This window comes from Rhipicephalus sanguineus, chromosome 8 (assembly GCF_013339695.2).
Source record: "Rhipicephalus sanguineus isolate Rsan-2018 chromosome 8, BIME_Rsan_1.4, whole genome shotgun sequence".
NCBI classification, from domain to species: Eukaryota; Metazoa; Arthropoda; class Arachnida; order Ixodida; family Ixodidae; genus Rhipicephalus; species Rhipicephalus sanguineus.
The window spans coordinates 88,174,819-88,197,630 of record NC_051183.1 but is presented as its reverse complement, the minus strand read 5'-3'; the positions used below and the strand labels follow the sequence as shown (position 1 = coordinate 88,197,630).

The following is a 22,812-nucleotide window of genomic DNA, read 5'->3' as shown; positions in this document are numbered from 1 at the left end:
ATTTCAAGTTGCGAAGAACGGTATCCATCATGCCCTCAAAGGTCGCGGGCGCATTGCACAGCCCAAACGGCATGACGTTGAATTCGTACAAGCCGTCGGGTGTGACAAACGCTGTCTTCGGTCGAGCGTCATCAGCCATGGGGACTTGCCAGTACCCTGAGCGCAAATCGAGCGATGAAAAGAACTCTGCTCCTTGCAGGCTGTCAATGGCATCGTCTATTCGAGGTAGGCGATAGACGTCCTTACGGGTGATCTTATTGAGTCGTCGGTAGTCCACACAGAACCGCACAGGGCCGTCCTTCTTCGCAACGAGAACGACAGGAGACGCCCATGGGCTGTTTGAGGGTCGAATAACATCGCGGCGAAGCATGTCTTCGACTTGCTCGGTAATTACACGACGCTCTGTTGGCGACACGCGATATGGACGTTGCCGCAGTGGTGGTTGGGCGCCAGTGTCGATGCGATGCGTGACAGCAGACGTGCGGCCGAGAGAAGTTTGCGCTACATCGAACGAAGAACGAAATTCTTCCAACAGGCATAGAAGCTGGGAACGCTCGACCGACGTAAGGTGTTCAGCAATCGAGGAACCAAATAAATCAGCGGGTGACGAATCAGATGTGGAAACAGCACTGAGCGAATGGGAGTTGGCGCAGTGCGTGTCACCCGGTGCGTCCATAACTTGTGCGTCTTCGAGGGCTTCAGCTCTGCCGAGACATTCCCCTCGCACCAACCTAACAATGTACGGGGATGGGTTCGTAACAAAAATGTCGGTGTCGCCCTGAATGACTTTCACGGTCGCAAATGGCACCAACAAGCCTTTTCTAGTGAAGACGCGGTCAGATGGAGAGAGGAGTGCAACGGCGTCGGCGAGACCGGTGCAGCAGACTGACACAGCCGTTGACGAGTTTGCAGGAAGTGTGGTGTCGTCTTTGACGAGTACCTTGGTCGCAGCCGGTGGACTGTCCGCCGGCGTCAAATCTGAGAATGGTGAGAGCTCTATTTCGGCTGGTGCGCAACGAATGACGGCGGCGTGACGGGCGAGAAAATCCCATCCCAGGATGACGTCGTGAGAGCATGAGGAAATTATGATGAATTCGACGGCGTATAGAGCGTCCTGAATCATGACACGGGCTGTGCACACCGCTGTCGGGTGAATACTGTGAGCGCTGGCTGTACGGAGGGAGAGCCCGGAAAGTGGCGTCGTCACTTTTCGTAGTAGTCGGCTAAATTTAGCGTCCATAACGGAAACGGCAGCTCCAGTGTCTACAAGGGCCGATGTGCGCACACCATCTACAAACACGTCTACTACGTTTGATGGGCTTTGCTGAGGGCTTTGGCTGTTCGATAGCGTCGCAGCCCTTGCCTCTTGGACTGCGACGACTAGTTTTCCTGGTCTCGTGCGACCGGACGAGGCCGCATCGGTGACAGTGAGCGGCGTCGTGGTGACGGTGACCGACGGGTAGATGGACCTGGGCGTGACGTCGGTGACATAGGCGGCAGCGGGTCATAATACGGGCGGCTGGACGGGTTGGTGACGGCTGATCCGACTCGAGGCGGCTGCACGCGGTTGCAATAGCGGGCTACGTGACCGGCGCAACCGCACGCAAAGCAGATCGGGCGGTTGTCGGAAGTGCGCCATCGGTTTGCCGGGCTAGGTCCCATCCACGTGGCAGGACGCGCGGGACGGGGCGGCTGCTGATATGACGACTGCATGGTTGGCTGCAGTCGGGGCGTATGGACGATGTCGGCGTACGCAGCCGGCGCACTCGCTTCGAAGGCCTGAGGCCTGGTGACGGCTCCAGCGTATGTTAGCGGGGGCACCACAGGGAGCGCTGGGGGCGGCCTGGCTCCAACTTGTGCGTAACTGAGCGGCGCAGACGCCGGAAGGGGGCTGGTGGTATTCCGGCATAACCTCCGCGATTTCCTGCTCGATAGCCCGGCGTAGGGGAGGCAGCAGTGTGGTCGACGACTGTACAACATCCTGCGGGTGAGAGAAGGCCAGTAAGGAGAACTGGCGGGCAATTTCCTCCCGCACGAATGACTTGATTTCGGCAAGTAAGACGGAGTGGTCCGACACGGCCGACAAGCCAGCGAGATCGGCGTCGCGTGATGGAGGTCGACGCGTCATCAGCCGCTGCCGGCGTAGCTCCTCGTAGCTTTGGCACAGCGTGATGACCTCTGCCACAGTGCGAGGGTTTTTGGCGAGTAGCATGGTGAAGGCATCGTCGTCGATGCCTTTCATGACGTTCCGGATCTTGTCGGCCTCAGACATGGTTGCGTTGGCTTTCTTGCACAAGTCGAGCACGTCTTCAATGTAGCTCGTGAAAGACTCGCCGGACTGCTGGGCTCGTTCACGTAACCGCTGTTCGGCTTGCAGCTTGCGAACGGCAGGGCGGCCAAACACGTCGATGATGGCGGTCTTGAAAGCGGACCACGTAGCGAAATCGGATGCGTGGTTGTTGTACCATAGACTTGCCACACCCGCCAAGTAGAAAACGAGGTTGCTCAGTTTGCCTGCCTCGTCCCATTTATTGGGGACGCTCACACGCTCGTAGATCGCGAGCCAGTCCTCGACGTCGGTGCCATCCGCGCCGGTGAAGATAGGAGGGTCGCGGATGCGGGGGACACCCGGACATGGCGTCGGTGCAAGAGGAGGCGTTTGCTGGGAGGCGTCTTGAGTCATGGTAGCAGGCACGGTACGGGATCGAAGCTCCAAGGGCATCGAATGCGGACCGTAGTTGTTTAAAGGGCACAGCACTCTCCACCAAATTGTCAAGACGTTTATTCACGGGGACACAGCGACGGCGCACGGCAGCGACAGTCAAAGCGGGGCCGACCCTCTGCACGAGGAGCGTGCTCTCAGAGAAGAGAACGACCCACTGGAAGGCGCTCGAGAGGACGACCCATTACTCAGTAGGAACGCTTCGCTACAATACTAAGGAACGTTTTACGCTCCCGTGAAATATAACCCAGTTTCGGTTTCTGCAATTGCCTCTTTTTGAAAAAAGAGGCCACATATTCAAAAACAGTTTTCATTACAAATATTATAAATAAGATAGAAATATTTTTTTCTTGCTCTCACCTCGAACCATGCAGCTATTTTGCTAAGGCCGCCCGGATGGTCCATGCGCTTCGCTTCCGTTCCGGTGGCTCCAGGTTTCTGCCACGCGATATCTAGTAGCAGACCTTTCGCCGTTAAATCGTTAAACGGGCGATGACGTTGGTGCTGACGTTTCAACAAGCAGCCCTGTCTTCGTCACCGCAGCAACGGCCGGCCATAGCAAGGTGTTTCCTTTTGTACGCTCTGCTTACGTCACCCTACCTCAGAAGTTCAGGAGGATAAGATAGGGCATGTGTGCAAAATATCGAAACAAGGAAAATAGGGGTGGAGACTTCCATGATAAAGAAGTTGGGGCGCCAAGTAAGGGTTCGTTGCTTATAGCATGCAGTAAAGGAACACAAAAAATTGGGAAGGGCGAAGCATATAGGAAAGGGTGTTTCAGCTCCAATAGCGTGAAACCTGCAGAGGGGCGATGCGTGCAGTGTGCGCCGCTGTTTCCCACAACAACATCACTGCTAATGGACAATGAGAGACAGACGAAAGATTAGACACAAGGACCCCCAGTCCTGTTTTACTTAACGTGCACGCCGCGAATCTTTATTGTTCAACAACGCGCAAATGAAATCTCGTACCAGCACCAAATTGCATGTCAAGATCCAGTTCTTATATATATATGGGGTGGCCGGTGAACGGTTGTGCTGCGCGAGCAGTTGGTTTTTTCAATCAGGAAACTCGCTAGCAGACGCTCCCTGCGTCGGCGTTGTCTCTCGCGGGCGAGTGTGCGTTCTCGTTCCTTGCGAGCTGATCCTTCAGCGTTCATCGCAGAAAGAGTGTTTCCATAGTCAACGCGCGCCCTTCGTCTCTCTCGCCCCAGAGCAAGCGCTGAAGGTGACGCCCTCTCTTGCGCTCAAGCAAATGGACAGGACACGACGATGCACACGCGACAGCAGACGACGATGCGTAATACACACAGACACGCCGAGACCCTAAGGTGCTTCGCCTCTCAAAAGAAAAGGTGGAAGAAAAGGAAAATTGCAGGAGGTACCCACATTACACGACAGTTCCCCATCATCTTTTCTCCCCTCTAGCATGCGCTAATGATCTTTTTTAACCCCCTCAGCATTTGAAATTGGGAAAACGAAGCAAAGTAGGCACGAACATGCTAAGAAGAAAACTGGGCGAGTTTGTATGCATCCATTGTTACTGGAGAGCGCGCACTGACGACGGAGACAAATAATAATAATTATAATATCTGGGGTTTAACGTCCCAAAACCACGATATGATTATGAGAGACGCCGTAGTGGAGGGCTCCGGAAATTTCGACCTCCTGGGGTTCTTTAACGTGCACCTAAATCTAAGTACGCGGGCCTCAAACATTTTCGCCTCCATCGAAAATGCAGCCGCCGCGGCCGGGATACGATCCCGCGACCTTCGGGTCAGCAGTCGAGCGCCATAACCACTAGACCACCGTGGCGGGGCTACGGAGACAAAGGGAGAACAACACAAAACAGCCGCTGACTTCCAACTAAAGTTTAATGAAGGAAAACTGATGAAACTCACATACAGAGTACCACGCATGCGTCACTACGCAGAACAAAACTCAACGACACTCGCCACGCATTGCTTTAAAATTGGCGCGACACCACGATGAAGTGATAAAAAATTATCTTTCGAAACATGCCAGGTTCTAGGCTGTGTAGTCCTGAAAAAATACCTATTTATCTATTAGAGCAAGCGACGTCTGGTTCACGCACATATGACCCTACTTTCTGATATGGAACACCTCGCAAATTTAACTAGTAATCACGTCCAAGTGACGCAACAAAACTGCGGTGCCTGTGAAATCCGCAGAGCATCCGCAGGCTCTAAGACGCAAGCCTAAGTGCGTAGACAAAGCAGGGTATTTTACTGCGCTCCTGTGTTTGTTGAGGCGCACATTCAAACATCTACCCGTCCTGCCAACGTAAACGCGGCCATACGATAACGGGATGCTGTACACGACTCCCAAAGCGCAAGGAACATGTCTGTGGGTGTGGTTAATGGTGCACGCGGTAAGTGGCTTAGAGTTCGACTCAATGGGTCTGCGCACGGCTGGGCATATGCTACGCACCTCGTGTTCCACAGTAAAAGTACCTTCACCTTATGCCTTGACCTTCTGAGGGGATGTGATAGACCATCCGCATAGCGCGTCACCGCTATCTTTGGCATGTCTTTTTCTTTTGATTCAGGCACGTCTGCCTGCTGCCCTGCCATCGATTTCTTTAGCTCCGTGCGTTATTTTCTTCCATTTTCCTTCAGTAAACTTCAGTTCAAAGCGAGCTCTTGTGTCGTCTTCTCTGTTTCTCTGCGTCGTCAGTGCGCGTTCTCCAGTAACGACGAACATGCTGCTAGGAATGCTGCAGTCGCTGCCCCGACGAAGGACGTTCCCCTTGCCGAAACATTGGCTCCAGTGCCTACATCTCATGAACATTTGTCTTTTATGAGCTACCACGTTAACTTGTGTTACCTGTGTTTATACAGGCAACCAATTATACCAACCATTTTTTACAGTTCCCTACGGGAACTTAGTGCCTGTTGCGGAAAAAAAAATGTCTAGACTTGTACATGGTTAAATACTAGCTTATGTAAATCACATCCAATATGATGCACCAGTTGTAATCTAAGCTGTCCAAAAATTGAGAATTAAAATGCGTCTTAATGAAAAGCGAAGCTTTCTTTCAAGCGAACTGAATTTTGCTTGATAAAATCAGTGCGAATAAAGAAGCCGAGCATTAAGGCTGTTATAGGATAATATAGGATAATAGGTAATAGCAAATATAGGATAATAGATAATCACTTTCGCCGATTTCGACAACGGTTTGCTCTTTTCAGCACTATAATGAATGATTTGTGCGTTGTCGTGTATACTCAGTATTGCCCATTTCGCTTTATGAATTGTTCTTATTCTCTGCAAGAGGTTATAAAAGTAGTGGTGGAAGAGATAAATCAACAAATGTTGAAATATTTTTTATGAAACGAGTCTTTATTGACAATAGGCATTCACGTATTTGTGATAATCAAATGCGAGTCACTCATAAGGAACTGTTTACTAAAACGACACAAATCATGTTGCGTAGTATCACAAACATTTTATTTGGTCAATGGTATACTATTTAGTGTTCTGTTGACGTCTTAGTCACTGAAGAATACTAGGCCCCGCACAGTACTTTTCTGTTTACGTTATCTTTATAACACACCACGCTACATGCGTGTACTGTGTACTCTATAGTAGGCAGTGAACCTCAGGAATGATTAAATGGATGTTGTTTATACATGCAGGTATTCAACACAACTCAGAGGTTATGGTTGTACTGGAAAAATTATACGGACAACAATATAGAATTTGAGGAATCGCAAGAGTCCACCCTGCCTGATTATGACCCGACGCAGAAGTGTACATTTATTAAGAAATATAACATTAGCGATAGAGACATCTACTTCTGGTGGGCCACAATGATGGGCGACGATATGTAAGTAGCTGCAGGCACTGCTGGCCTGAAAACAAAAGCAATGCGAGAACGTCGCGCAAAACCTGTACACGTGCAAAATAGATAGCTTTCTATTACTATACGTAGGTACATTGTATGGGCCTAATTCTTTGTCTGAATATGTCGCGAAAGTCAAACGCGTAGAGCTTCGCCCAAACCCTGTTTTAAGAAGTATTGTATTCGTCTGAATATTTTTCAATATGTTCAAGGGTGCGAAATGACTGCTACGGCAACTTCTCTTCAGAAGCTGGAGAAAGTCTTGGATCTATGGACTCTTGGGTCCTATATGGTGAGCGTGCTGATTCATATACCGATTGTGAGAAGTGGAACATTTCGGTTGTCTTTAAGTGAGACGAACACAAAAGAAAATCTTAGAGTTTATTCTTTCTTTTTGGTTTCGTACATCACTGTTTCTATTTCCTTGAAGGGTGGCAGCAGCTTTATACAGGAATGGTACTTTTTTTTTGCAATGCTACAGTTTCAATCTATGTGACCTACTAAAATTTGGAGGTAGGACTGGTGACTTTATTGTTTAGAAGTCGATTCAACGGCAGTACTACAGACTTCTTGATTCAAATGCAAAGACGCCCAGTGTTCTTTTAAATGGCAAAGTGAATGCATAAACTTTTAACTGTAGCATAGAAAAGTTGACCTATTTAAATCTCGAAGAGGAGAGTACGTTATGCATTGGAACGTCCCTGCCATATCGGGATGGAGGGAGCATGCCCTCAAATTTACTAGTGCGCATTTAGTGTTAGGCGGGATGTCTACCATCATTCGTTGTCATCAATTGCAAATTGCAAATGTGTCTAGCAGAGGTACATGGGGGATAAATGGTTCGTGAGTGGAGAAAATCGAACAGGTCATCGATTGTTTGGTTACCAATTCAGGCAGCGCAGTAAAAGCAGAAGCGCCATCAGTTTGTCACATGCATTACTGGAATGGGCTAGAGGCTGTAAGAAGGATCAAATGCTGGAAAGGTAACCTTAATGTTTCAATCGGGCCAGACCGAGTTTTATCAGTCCTTGCCGCAGGGTGAACTTAAATTTCCAGCTGCTCTTGGCAATTTAAATGCCGCATCATGACTGTGAGACAGTTGGAAATACGCAGCTGGACTTACAAACCACTACGTCATAAGAGTTCTTTGACGCTTCATAATTTGGGCAATCTGCTGTGCGCCATTCTCGGAGTGACATGTTCCATGGGTGCTATGCAGGATGGCCCGAGTTTGGCGAAAGTCGGAATCTTTCCGAGCTCTTGCGACACCCCTTTTTGAACGAGATAACAGTACGAAAATAGACAGATTTAGTTGGGCGTCCGCAGCAACGTACGGACGCAGCCTGCCAGCCATTTCCTATGGCAGGCTGCGTCCGTACGTTGTTGCGGACGCTCAACTAAATCTGTCCAATGTCAGATCCATCCCTGAGCGCGCGTTGCGTTTCGTTGGTTACGATGGAACGCGGCGTCGCGTCAAGGGCGGTCGACAAAGTTGGGTGGTGTTTCAAACCAGAGACATCTTCTTTCATTTGTTTGTCGTTCCACTGAATGCAGGAGCTCACTCATGCAAGAAAACTCTCGGAAACTTTTACTAACTATATTTTTAAAGGGCCCCTCACCAGGTTTGACAATTTTCAGCTAAAGAGCGCAATGCATACACTGAGCGTTCGCGATCACGTCTGCCAAAATTTGCAACGCTACGCGCCGCGGAAATGGGCCAAATTTCAAGGCGAACGCTGCTTGCCCTTCCTCTCGCGGGCGCGCGCTTTAGAGAATGAGGGGATGACGTACATGAGAAAATCTACGTAGATGGTAGTGCTGTGACGTCGCTCCTCTACGTAGACGACAGTGCTCTGACGTCGCCAACAGTAGCACGTGACACTGCGATAATTATTTGACACGACATGTGGAGTTTCTGTAATTTGTTGCTTGAACAGATTAATAAAACTTGAGAGAAATAATGAGACACACAAAGGGAATTTGTGCGCCTTTTTCATTTTTTTTTCGTGAATTGCAGCCAGATGCGGGGCTAATGTGTCTCCCTTTCCCATGCGTTCGTGCCCCCGCGGTTAGCGCATCGAGCAGACGCCAGCCCTGGAAACGAAAGTAATGTTCTGGCGCGTTCGAGCACTCATTATGCTCATTTATTCTACCGCGTCCAAAAAACGTTAATGCGGCACTGGCTCATGATACCGCCACTCTCGTGCCCGTACAAATGTCTCAACTTTTATGCCCGTTCCGCAGAAACAGCCAGTACACCACAGAGAACGCCGACAAAACGCCCACGACCGCTACATAAAAACAAAGGTAGCGGCCGTGCAACGCCGCTCGCGTGCTCGGGCTGGCTCGGGCACGTCATGCGCACGTTACCATGCATGCGCATGACGTGTTCATGCGTATGTGTCAAGTGAAGAGGGCAGGGAAGGGATTTGGCTTGCTAAGGCTACGCGGGGCGAGTGGCAAGGGTTTGAAACTCGCCTCCTCGCATCGTGGTTTTGAGCGCCTACAAATTATTGTTTTTCTCAGCTCGTAATGAACCGATTTGAAAAATACTTGCGACATACTGCTCTTCATTCGGCACACAACAACTTCCAGCGTCTAACTAAAATTTGCTATGTGGCCTGGTGAGGGGCCCTTTAAAAGTACGGCCTCTTTAAAAACTTTTCAGGCGTTTAATGTCTGCACTAATTATTATTTAGAATAATCAGCACCGTGGCCTCTGAGATTAGCTCCCGCCGATTGCCTTACAACGTCGCGGCCGCAGCTAATCGTCGAGGCCACGCGTGTAGAGAGTGTAAGAACAACTTTATTGAGAGAGAGAGAGAGAGAACAACGCCCTTCGCACGTCCGTTACAGACGTGGGAAGAGCGTCCCCCAATCATCGTTGTACATTCTAGTGCGTTGCTCGGCCGGCACGCTCTCTCTTCGTCCTCTTATTCATCGTCTGGTCGCTCCCCGAGCACGTGCGTCCGGCTGATTAGCAAATAGACTGGGCGGTATACCTAACTAAATCAGGACATGCTATAATCAGGCTAATTAAGACAAGTCGTGCCAAGGTCGCGCTAATTAAGCCATATCTTACTAAGACCATGCTAATGAAGCAGTGTAAAAATGCCAAGCTAATTGAGACTATGTAACAAACGCGACGCTAATTAGGAATGTGCTAATTAAAAACAAGCTAATTACGACCTCGTTGACTAAGACTATGTGAATTAAGAGCGTGCTAATTAGGATTACGCTAATTAGTACCCGCTATTTAACACCATTTCGATTAAACCAGAGTAACGAATGCGGTGTAAATAAGGCATTACCAAATAAAACAGGCCTATTCAGCATGCCGCTTAAGGCCTAGTTAATTCATATGATCAAATTTGAGTTCAAACTGACGCGGTCTTCACTCCGAAGTAGACCTAGCAGACTGAGTAGACGAGCCGCGTAAAAAGCTGAAAGCTAGTGATCACGAGCTCCTCGGATGGCTCCAGCCTTGCACAAGTAGCGCAAGCCGACCAAATTATTTCATATGCAACGAAGCTGCTGCTTAGGGTCCACCGCATGAAACGCTTGACAGGCACACCGGCATTGTGACAGTCACGAGTTGAACTGGGGCCTTTTCAAAATCAACGAGTTTGTACCCGAGATCGCGAGTCAATCAGTTTGATTGCCAGGCGCCCGTGGCGAAAATCGGGATCGCCCACCGCGTTTGCTCTGGCGAGTACCAGTCCTCACGCCGCAACGCTAGCCGGTGGCACGATTTGTTTACGAGTATGGTCGCACACACTATGCACAGACGCACGAAGAACTATGGGTTATATCATCACGTGGCTACGATGTCTCGCATTCAATTTCACCGCGCTCACGACGTACCACTCACAGCCATGTAGCAAGCACCCCTGGTGGCATCTGCCGCGAGAAATATTACTATTTAAACATTGGCAGAGACATTGTTTCTACCGATTCGTTACTGCAGAAAAAGTTTCAGACGTAGCAGTAAACTATCTATTTATTTATCCCTAATATTTGAGAGAAGAGAAACGAGCTGCACGAGAGTGCCGCGTGTGCGCCCTTGTTGCCTTCGAGAGTGGAAATTTCCATGCTGCAGGTGGAACCAGAGCCGTATATTCCCTTTGGGAGAGTTCGGCGCTCTTTTGATCTCGCCGCCAGTCTGGCAACAGCGCGCTTCCGCGCCGCCGACGCCATTTCGTGCCGAGGTTTCTCGTGATGCTGTACCCGTGACGTCGCTGTCGGCATTTATGCTTCCTCTGTGACCGACCTGGTGTGTCTTTGCTGCTGTTCGTGCACGTGTCGGCTGCGTGGAACATCGTGGACCTGCACGGACGTCGCAATGGGGGCTTGCAGCGCAGTAGCCCGCGGCGGCGTGAGTTGGCGACGCTAGGTTTGTCACGTTACGTTGACGCGAAAACAGAGCACTCTATACTCCCACTTGCGCGACGCACTACGTCGCCTTGACGCATGCGCAATTGAGCGCACTTGGCGTCCCTTCTTCACGTAGAGACACAGACGCACTTCAGTCTGGATAACGTCACCGGCGTGGAATGCAGCATGTCGCATCTTGCGCCGGCTGCAGCCGGGGCGCGTTGACGGACGCTGGGCGCGTCAGTCGCATCGCGCGTTGGCCTATAGAGTGCTGCACGTTTGTTAGCGTAGCGTCACTGTGCCGAGCGTGGGCACGCGTCGACGTTACGCTGGAGTATATCAGCCCCTTAACTCGCTGAAGAAAGGATTCGCCAGAGACGGAGCGTTGCGGGCGCACGCCAACGCGAGCTTACAGTGCCGCGGCACAAAATGGCTGGCGGACAGCGCCGCCGCTAAATTTGGATGGTTGTTGGCTCCGCCCCTCCGCCGAACTCTCCGAAGGAATATACGGCTCTGGGTGGAACAAAAGAACTTACCCTAAAGACGACAAACGCCCACGAACACGCCTGTGGGAGGCGCGATGTTCAGTTGGCAAAAAGATAGTACGACAAGCACGCTGACGTCGCTGAACTGTTGGAATGCTGACTCAGTGGCGGCGCTGACGCGTCCGCACGTGGTGTTCCTTTGAAAACCGCTGCAGATGCCGCACATGCGTGTGTGACGCCATGCTCATTCTTGTAGCCGTTTTGTAGCTAACGCTACAAAACGGCTACAACACTTGCCTAGCCAGAGGTACACTTGCCTAGCCAGAGCAGGTTTCGCGGGGGTCATCATGAGCCGTGCTGAGCATGCGCGCGCGACTCGCCGCTGCTGCTCTGCGCATTCGAGAGGGTGACGTCGTAGCCATGGCGCGCGCAGCTATTAGATGCGAAGTATCTAAAGGCGGAGCTCAATGCGGTGGTGGTGTGCGGCGTGACCACCCTTACTGCGCATGCGCATACCCTCTCCACACACCTCCTCTCCACTCCCCCTCACCATTCCCCCTGTCATCCACCCTCTCTCATTTCCCCTCTCCACTCACCCTCGCCCCATCTCCTCTGCCATTACCTTCGCCACTTCCCCTCTCCCCTCCCCCTTTCCACTCTTCCTCTGAAACGCGGGCTAGACATGCCGAAATTCTCTCCTGCGCAATGCCGCGATGAGCTCAAGCGCATGCGCGTCCCCTCCCCTTCTCTCTCCTCTCCTACGCTGCCCCCTCTCAACCGCCTGTCGACTGCGTTCCCCGCTCGCCCTGTGAGAATTAACGGCCAGACTAGATGGAAGATACGACGCGCGTAGCGTCCCTCTTCGCGTTCCACGACGCGAGCTCGGTAGCATGCCCAACGAACGCCAACGGAACGCGATCGTGCAAGTGCCCCGGCTGCGCATCTACTCATGGTCCCCTTTAGCTGGAGATGGTGTATTCACCTTAGCTGTGCAGTTGCCGTCTGACAGCGCGCTGGTGCCGCTTGATAGCGCCTCTGACTGGCGTTTGCAGGTGGGTAACGCCATGGAGAAGGAGAGCGCAAATGCTTTTTTTATTGGCATAGGAAATAAATGAAGGAGTTGTCACCATTGCTTGGTGACGGCTACCCCTTTCCACCATGCTGCTCAACGGCGCAGAAGAGCCGAGAAGCTTATGTGATCGGATCCCAAAGTAGTTGCCTGGCAATTAGCGCTTCAACGTAAGAAGAATGAACAGAGGAACGCTAAACGTGCTGTGGAAATCTGGAAAGCTCAGAATAATCAGCTGAACCTTTGCTAACGCTACGTATATCCTGGCATAGCCGAGCTAAGCCACTGCAAATTTTTTTATCAAGGCTGCTATCGCGCGCTCCGCACTGCGTTCCTATCATGACCACCGTAGTGCTTGCTCGGAGCAACCTCAGGTGCCCGAGAAGCTCAGGCCATCCTGCATAGCACCCCATGTTCGTACTTGCTAGACTAAAAGCGCAGGTAATATAGCGGATGAACGCGGCATTTTTCGTAACGCCAAGAAAAGAGATAGGAATGAGGGTGCCTTTGCTAGACACCCTTCTTTAGCAGTGTACGAATAGAGAGCTAGAAAATAAAGTAACTAATGCATCCTGTTTTTAATTTAATATAGAAGGAGAGACATCCCCATTTCAAAAAATGAGGCTTATGTATATGGAAAAGAACTGCAGCGTGTTTTTCGTTACTTATCTCGACGATGACGCTGACGCAGGTAAGCTATCTATTATAAAAGTGAAAACTATTATTTTTGCGACATTGTGTTTATAATTATGTCCATTTGTTTTTATAATTGCTCATGCGCATTAAATTATTAGAATAAAATATATGGCAAAACAAATTTTTGTAGCCTATCGAGGAATCACTACGTAAACGTGTAGTCGCCATATTTTCCTCTGTAATGAATAGTCATCACAGGAATTTAAGAGCTCGTAAATGACCACTCGGTAACTTAAACTTTCTTTGGGGCCTAAGCTCGAGCTTTTTTGTAACACTTTTAACACAAGAACAGTACAAATAATAGATTAGACTGAGCAATACACACAGAGAACATACTCACCTCTTTTTATTGTTGCACCAAAGAAATGTACGTATAGTGCAATCACAAGCAGCTAGACGAGAATAAGCAAACATAAAAACGCATGAATGCATCATACACAATCCTAAATTGCAGAGTAGGCCCTGGTATTGCTGTCACAACAGCGCTTAAAAAAGATCTCCGTTCACTGGCAATTATTATATGTGTAATATTATATCGCGTATTATTATATGTGTATGAGGTTATATTTCTCGAGATAAAAATACTGTCGACGCGAAAGTGACTGTTTTGAGCCCACGGTTACGAAGTGTATACTCATTGCTTAGAATAGGGGCATCATACGTTTTACCGACATTATTTCACAAATCTCACACGTTATTTGTGATCTCTAATTGAGTAGCGCATTCTTTGTTCATACAACGACTGCTGCAGCACTCGTAGCAAGGTATTCCGATAAGAGCCTGAATCTTGCTAAGTTCATTGTTTTAGCGCTCCCGAACGGCCACTTAAGGACGTGCCGGTCTGTCCGACATATTTCTTCGCACAATAAAATGCGATTGAATGTTCCACGGCAATGGTAGAAGGCAGATAGAGGGTTCTGTCTGTACCATACAACGGCCTCTACTGAATAAAGAAGCAAACTTACATACTCTACTTTTTTTGCGTACCGAAAAGAAACTCCGTGATGTCCAGCATGATTCTTTCGAAAACAAGCCCCATATATGTGAACACATGATTTTATTTTTCAAATAACATTCAAAGCCTGTGCTGTTTCTTGGTCGAGTTGGAAATTCATACTTGGAAGGGTAGCGCTAGTGGACACGGACTAGAGGAAGACACGGACGTCTTCCTCTAGTCCGTGTCCACTAGCGCTACCCTTCCAAGTATGAATTCAAATTCAGTATGAATTCAAAATGCCTAAAGTGGAGTAACCATCCACTTTAGGCCTAGCACACGGCGCTATGTTACCACATGCACCCTTCGTGCGTCCGAGATGGCCAGCTCGTTTCATCTCTGCTTTAGCCGCTTGCGTGCTTTTACTTGCGCGTATAACATACGATGCGCAGGGCGATTGATCCATTTGGATTTTACACGGGAAATTTCGGCGACGCCAAAAGCTCGTCGAGAGTATCCATATAATTGCCATTGCAAAAAAAAAGTGAATCGCTGAAAGTTCAACCTGTGATAGCAATATAGTAGTGATTATTCATACTCGATTTTTTTCTAACACCGTAGTAACAATGCTTATGATGTTCCGAAGAGAGTAGCCGCATCTGGTGCAGGTAACGATAACAGATGTAGGGCAATTCACATAAATAAATTGAGTAGTCGTTGGTGTACATGAAACAACATTCTTACTTTATTCCTATGAGCAGCATAACATGGTTCTCTTTTTAATTTTGCGAACAATATTATGGGAATATGTATGAGGGCTATGTTTTTAAAAGTGCGATCGGTCACGAAATAAAAACTACAGTCAAAATTAAAACTGCCTTATTTAGAAGATTTAGGTAAACGTATCAGCGATATCTAAATGCGTTTAAAACAAAGCTGATGTCCTTCATTACCCATTCCACTCGATTTCCTACAACCTACTTACTCAATACTGCTAGCATTGAACTTACGTCAACCTATAGGTATCTTGGTGTCCATCTTCAGTCTGATTTAACTTGGCATTACCATATTAACACTGTACTAGCATCAGCTAACCGAACATTCGGTCTTCTCAAGCGTAACCTCAAGCATGCCCCATTCCACTTAGGAAGCTAGTTTACATAGCACTCATCCGCCCAAAGATTGAATATGCATCCGCCATATGGGATCCTTATCAAACATATATCATCAGCAGCATTGAATCCTTGCAAAACCGCGCTGCTCGCTTCATCTACTACTATTTCTCCCGCTTCACGAGTGTCACAGCAATAAAGCAACGAGCAGAGTTGGAACCACTATCACGTCGACGTCAATTTGCTCGCCTAACCATATTTCATAAACTGTACTATCATCGAACGCTTCATAATGACTTCTTTTCTTGACCCTCGCTATCTTCCCGTGCCGCGACCATGATAACAATGTAGCAGGCATAACTTGCAGCTCGTCTCTTTACGCTCAATCATTTATACCACGCACAATCATTCAACGGAATAACCTAGCGTCGTACATAGCGACTGAAACTTATATATCATCTTTTCAGGCTTTCTTACGGGAAAAGTTTTATTTATACTGATAGCACTAGCTGTTGTTGTGTACGCAACAATACATTTACCATCAGTGTGACTTTAATGTAATGCTGCACCTACCACTGCTACTATGTTTGTATATATTGTAATCACAACATGTCAAAGCTTTATATTTGTGTTATACATGATGCTCCCGCTGTAATGATGTATTAATTATATCTTTTATATATTGTCACGTGGTCGTGACGTTGACGAAGGCAGCACTCAGCACGTCAGAGATGAAACACTTTATTTGGCCGAACTTGTGGCCGGGAAACTGAAAAGCAATGCACTGATAGCGGCGAATAGAGCGTCGACCGTCGGTCAACTGACAAGCGGTGAAGCGCGTCGGATTTTATACAGGCGCTATCGAACTTTCCAGCGATATCGCTGGTTGTTGCGCAATCTCTAGAATAAGCTCGAGTGTTCGCGTCTCGCGCGCAATCTTAACAAAATGATCTACAATACTCGTGAAGCTTTTCGAACAATGAGGCGCGGTTTGCGCCAAGCGTCGCTGACAGTCTTTGTGGGCAAAAACTGAATACAGCAAAATGATAATAAGAAACGCCCGTGGCAATATGTTCCACAGTTGTATTCCTTTTTTTCCGCTTCTTTTTCGAATGTACCCGCCTCCATACGTTTACCCTCGTCAGAGGGCCCTTAGGGGCATTTTGAATAAATCATGTAAATAAGTATACATAATTGTGGCCGTTCCTACTCAGACATATGCCGTAGCGTTTCACTAACTTTCCTATAACGTCCTCATAGACGTCCTCAGTTCTGTAAGCCGGTCCGCAGCTCGCTGTCTGAGCCCAATTCCTGCCCTCCTAGCCAGCGCTTCATGGGAGCAAATAGATGATAGTCAGAATAAGCCAAGTCCGGGTTGTATGGTGACTGATCGAACACATTCCACCGAAAACATTGCCTGATGTTCTTTGTCGCAACTGCACTTTGCACCTTATGCCTGATGACATTTCTCTACCGCTGTTCTGAATCGCCCTTCCAAGACATTCAATAGTCCCTCTGTACTAGGCTGCACTGATGGTTGTGCCAGGTCTCATTAAATACGCCAAGGGAACACAATTCCTGCAGCAAAACACAGTAGCCGTACACTTCTTGCTGGAGAAGGTTCGCTTGAACATATTTAGTTCGAGGAACTCAGAACGCTGCCACTATTTGAGTTGCGCTTTCGTTCCTTCAGTTTCGAAACGGGCCTATGTCCCGTTCTCTATGAGTATGCAGGTCCTAAGTCTTCTCCATCAATCTAGCGCGGGCGAAATGTTAAGGCGGCGCCTAATCACTGTGTTTTGAGATGACTGGTGAGCATTTTGGGAGCCCACCTCGCACATAGTTTGCGATACTGGAGTCTCTCGATCACGATGGTGTAGAGAGCTGACCGGAAAATTTTGGAAAATTAATCAATTAGGACAAAAATGGCACCTGGATCGCCTGAGGGCCTAGCTGAAGATGATTATAGTTGACACTCGCTTCGTTGGCTGTGTGCATCATGAACGTCTGTGCATCGCGTTTAAAACTTCTTACACCACTGTCGTACCTCGCTGCACCAATGAATGTTGTGCCGTACAAATTGCTCATTTGTGGTGGAATCTCTGCTATAGTGCAACCCTAAGCATGAAGAAATCGAGTTAGAGCACGCACTTCACTCTTGGGGGCATATTCTATCATCCGAGGCATGTAGAGTGCCGCTGCGCGCTAAAATATGAGAGCTGCGACCTTAGGTGGTACGCACGCGTAGCAGAATGATTGAACAACATATGTGAGAGCTGCGTCATCGCATTTTCACTGTGTTTTTCATTAGGTGGCTAATCTAATTGCTACAAACTTAGGCCAAATACTATGATATGATCTGTATGGTCCTACTTCACGTTTTATTCAACTTTATGTCTTTTTCAGTTTGCGAACTATACGTCCGAAATAAAGCGATTTCTCAAGGGCCATCGAAGAATTGCACGAAGTATTACGACGATTACTGCAAAAACAAGACTGTGGTATACAACTCGACGTGTCCGACTGAAGTTGCTAAAGGAGTTCAAGATATAAATAAATGGAACATTGGGCAGTAGACGAGCTAGGTTTGCGAACAGAGACTGTAGAAAATATCCTATCGGGTAAGGAGTCATCTGCGCATTCATACGGATCTTGACACACAGATACACAGCTTTACAAAAGTAGGCAAGATAAACTAGGTCACATGCTCCAAAAATAAACTTGTGGTCCAAAATGAACAGTTGTGTTCAGAGCAGTCATACAACATTTCACACAACGCGAAAACCAAAACATAATTTATATATAATATGCATGCTATACGCTCACAGCTGAATGCACATACGTGAAATAGCTAATAGTGTAAAAGAAGAATGTTAGCGTTAATGATTAATATGGGAAAATCTGATGGGGTAAGGGAACGCGCACAAACCCCCGATCCATCGTACGCATTTGAAAGCCGTGGTACATCGTTCTTCAACATTTGTGATATGTAATTAGTTGAAAACCAGGGTGCCATCCAGCGTTCCGTGTTATGCATGAGATACTTCAGCGGGGGAACAAATTTTACAATGAACAGATGGTACTTGTTGTTCATGTAATAAATCATCTATAGACGTTGAGAGCTATAGAAGAAGCAGGTGTCAATCGATGGTTCATCGCCATCTGTTGATCGACTAAGTCTGTCCCAAACGTACTGATCCAACTAACGATTAAGAAAGCGCAGATTGTGCACAAAAACAAATACTTCTAGACTACTTATGTTGATTGCATTGAACGCATCGGGCCTGTTTTGGCGGATCGATGCTCCTTTGAACGGTTTTCAACACATTGTTCTAATATGCTGAACAAATATGGTGCTTTTTTCCTTATGGAACCCATATGCGCTTCTGCGCGATCCTAATGCCTAATGCCCAAGGTGTTGTATTGCGAATAATTTTTTAGCAGACCAAATGTACTTTGGCTGTTTCCGTCCGTCCGTCGATCCGTCCGTCCGTCCTTCCATCCATCCATCGATCCATCGATCTACCCACCTACATATGAACGATCTCGTGGTTGTCTCCTTAAAGGGACACTAAAGAGAAACACTGAATTGGTTTAGATTGATAACGTGGGCTCGGGGAACTCTTGTGTAGTTTATTTCACCACCATAGGTTTATTATTAGAGGAGAAAACCAAGTTCAAAGTTTCATTTTTAAATTTCTCGCCGAACTTTGTAATTCTTGCGTAAAAGGATTCAAAGAGCATTTAACGTATTTTGGCACCACTGGCTCGCCGAAATTTCCACAAACTCTTATGTCAAGTCTCTGGCCCCCTCAGAGAACCATCTACTTCGATTTACCCGATGAGGAACTACGTAGGCCCAAGAAGGCCCTGTCAAAATATGTGACGTCATGGCAAATGGTGCGGGAATTCCAAGCTGGCGTCGCCACCTGTGTTTTCTTTTTGCGCGTTTTCTCGCTTATTAGGCGTCTTCTCGCAGCAAACGTAGTGTTTTTGGTATCGCGGAAGACTACTTCTATCGCGGAAGACTACTAACCAAGGATACAACGAGAACACACTTCGGAAATATTAGGCGATAGTGCTAAGGAGCCTGTGTGGCAGGAAACGATGTGCTTGCGTCGAGATCTTTGTCGGTGAGCGAAAAATCTGGTGGCCACCAAGAATTAGGATCTTGACTCTAGCTGGAATCTAACCGTGGCATTCTGTATGCCAGTCGACTATTCTACCGCAGGGCCACACTAGTGCTTGTAATGAATCACAGAAACACCCTGTACAGGCGTCATGTCGAGGCTATGTCACTTGTGGTCGGAGTGTTGACTATCCGCTTTCATAACAATGTAATTAGCATTACAGATATCATATCGCATGGATCTGTAGGCTATAGTCGACCATTTCTCGGCCCTAGAAATATTCACCGACAACCACTGCTTATATTACGCACATCTTCGCACCACAGCTTATACTACGTTTCGATAAAACTTCCGCCTTTTCTCCAACGGTAGTGCCGACGTTACATCGGACTATAAGCTGCCTTTTTTCGGTGTCGGTGTAGTCGATGTGTTTGGTAAACTCACGATATGGGCAAAACTAATGAATCTACAGAGAAACGTCGATGGGCCTCGCAACGCTGGGCTCAAAGCCAAAATCAAGCGAAATAGCGTTTACTTGTGTAAACGTTTGTTTGAAACGCAGACACGTGAGGCGAACGGGCGTTGGAGCCGGCAGCTGCGGTGCTCCGGCGGGTGAGGGAGAGAGGGACGTAACGCGCGCACCTGCGAGGGAAGCGTGCGAGGGGTGCGTGACGTCAATGCCCAGCTGCGGCCTGACCTACTTGGCACCGCTCCAACACGTGCGCCGAGGGAAGCTCGTTGCCTCGCGTTTGTGCGGACGGACGGACAGCGTTACACAGGCTAGTCAAAGAGCTGCTACGCATCTAAAACGTGGCGTAGGCAGCTACTCGCTTCTTGCTTCGCATGGAATCGGCTTCTACAGTGCGTGGGATCTACCGTAATTTTTTGTCGTACGGTTCACCACTAGCTATGGACGCACATACAGCAGCAAATGTCTGGGTAAATATTTTGCTTAAATATCGTGCCTCGTTTTCTTTCTCGTGAGTGCTTTGGAAAACATAATGTTGCAAAAAAAAACGCCAGGCCTGCGTGGAATGCGCAGCATAGTCACAGCGAAAGCTGGAAGAGCGGCATCTCTAGAGCCACCGTGAACTTTCTTGCGGCTACCAATACAAGTACATTAGCAACGTACCCACTACGGTACAAATAATAACTTTTGGGAAGTTGGGAAGCACCCACCACGACATTATTCGTAATTCTGAGGAGAGGCGACGTACCATCTGTAAGGCATTACGTGCACTTTTTTGATGCCACGGTTTTCGACGATGAAGAATTATGGCTGGGCCAATTGTAACGGGATGGAAGTTTTGAACGACCCACTAGTTATATAATTCGAATTTTGTGACGCCCGGTCGTTATTTTACACTCCCACAACGCTAGATAACATGCGTTAACGTGAGAAAGAGAGAGAAAGACACAGGGAAAGAAATTTATTGAGACCTGAGAAAATGCATCATGGGAGCCTTAAGGGCTTGCTAGGCTACCAACAGAAGTTCACTTGCGAGGAACCCACTATGCTAGAAAACATTATAGTTTTTGTGAAGTAGGAAAGCAGCCTCTACGAAATTTTTCGTCATTTTGCGGAGAACCGTGGTACCCGCTAAACACCTGTCAGGTATTGCGTTCACTTTGCTGATGCTGAGGCTGATGACGATGAAGAAATATAGCAAAACCTTTTGTAATCGGTTGGAAGCATTCAACAACCCACTCGTTGCGCGATTCGCATTGTATGACGCCTGGTTACAGAATTCGCGTTGTGTGACGCCTGGTTGTTATTTTACTCTTCTGCCACGCAACATTACATGTGTTAATGTGGTTCCTTCCCGGCATGAAGCCTGTATAGGGTGCTTTTGCGAAACAGTTTCAAGCCCCCGCATGGCTCTGAGGTAGAACACCGGGCACCCACACAGAGGACCGAGGTTTGAACCTCGTTCCATCCCGGTTATTTTTTTCTTATTTAGTTTTTTTTTTTTTTACTTCGCGCGATAGTGGTTACGAGCACCGGCGGCGGTGGACAACTAAGGCGCCAAAAACAGCCCTTGTTGTGATGTCATAACAGCTTTCAATGTAAAATGAAATGCTATGATCGACATCCCGTTGGCATTCGGGTCAGTGCAAAAGTCCCTGGACACGCGTAAAATATTGTTTTAATAAAAACGTTTCAATTAAGATGAAAAATCTGCAAGTTTGCACATAAGAAGTTTTAAATGTGCTCTATAAACAATTATCCTGTAGTGCGTAAGCAATGTAGCCACATCCGTGGATGCACTTACAGGAAATCTTTCGAGGAACCTAAGATTTTCCGTGTTCTCTAACGACGCAATCAGCACACGTCCTAGGATGACGACAAAAAAGCTTATGTAGCGTTGGGTGCAGTGCTAAATCCTGCGCTAAACGGAGCTCCTCTATTGTGAAACATGAGGAAGTGCGTAGCATGATCGCGCAGTGATTCCTGCCCTTATAGGTTCCACTGCTCCGTCTACCGAATCGCCGATGGCGTTAGTGTTTCAGATAAGCACGTACGGTTTCCCTTGCACGTGTAAGATCTTATTAAAGGGCCAGTAAGCGACCGCGAGGTCCAAAAATTGTAATGAAGGGAAATATGCGCACATTGCTATGTGAACATGCTGCCGCAATAATTTTGCGAATACGTGCTATAATAAAGAAGTTACAGGGGTAAGAACATCCATTCCAGCTGGTTTCAAATTTTCGCGCGGCCTCACCACCCTTCTCCGCGACAGGAAGGGGAAGGCGCAGCCCGTCGTCGTGACTCCGCCCACTTCGGCAACGTGACAAGACGTCAGCAACTGACGTCAACGGCGAGCGGAATCAGTCGCAATGTACTCCCGCTTGCTGCGGCTCCTGGTTGTATATTGTTTACATTGTCCGACTGTGTCGCACGTGCTCCGCAACTTGACGGGCAATTTTCGGCTTTTCGGTAGCTTTGAACCTTTGTGACAGTTCACAATGCAGCAGGAATGCGTGCTTGCTTTACAAGACGACGAAGGGGCGCGAGAGAAAAGCGTTGAGAACCCCGCTTGCCGCAAGGGCGACCGGTCCGAGCTACCGAAGATTCCGCCTTTCTCCGCCCGAACAACGCTTCCTCCACGTGTTGCTCATGTCGAAGGCAAACTGCGTGCAGGTGCCACGAAGTGCGGGGAATATACGCATGACAACTGCGTTACTGCGTGGCCGAAACCGCATCACCGCAGGGCCAAGAAACAAGGCGCAGTTTCGTAGCGATGGGAGGGAACAGGAACTGACGTACTGCTTGATGACACCTGGCTTAGACCAATCGACGAGCTCAGTGCTACGTAACCTCGCCGAGTTTGCGTCACTGCGCGTACGAGAGGGATTGGTCAGGCGTAGGAAAGAAGCGCGGGAATTGTAATGAAGGGTCTGCGCGGCGCGCAGCGCTGTAATATT

The 22,812-nt window shown here is 48.2% G+C and overlaps 2 protein-coding genes across 4 annotated transcripts in view; both read left to right on the top strand.

Annotated features, from left to right (window-relative positions):
* The window catches only part of LOC119402200 (uncharacterized), a 37,801-nt gene extending 19,816 nt beyond the window's left edge, over positions 1 to 17,985 (top strand). For all 3 annotated transcript variants that reach the window (XM_037669324.2, XM_037669322.2, XM_037669325.2), the window contains exons 3-6: positions 6,381 to 6,571; positions 6,799 to 6,878; positions 13,107 to 13,205; positions 17,663 to 17,985. In XM_037669324.2, coding sequence (XP_037525252.1) covers positions 6,381 to 6,571; positions 6,799 to 6,878; positions 13,107 to 13,205; positions 17,663 to 17,832 — 540 coding nt within the window. In that variant the 3' untranslated portion in view covers positions 17,833 to 17,985. The remainder of the gene's footprint in view (positions 1 to 6,380; positions 6,572 to 6,798; positions 6,879 to 13,106; positions 13,206 to 17,662) is intronic.
* The window catches only part of LOC119402891 (uncharacterized), a 363,615-nt gene that overhangs the window by 158,274 nt on the left and 182,529 nt on the right, over positions 1 to 22,812 (top strand). The gene's annotated exons all lie outside the window — the stretch shown is intronic.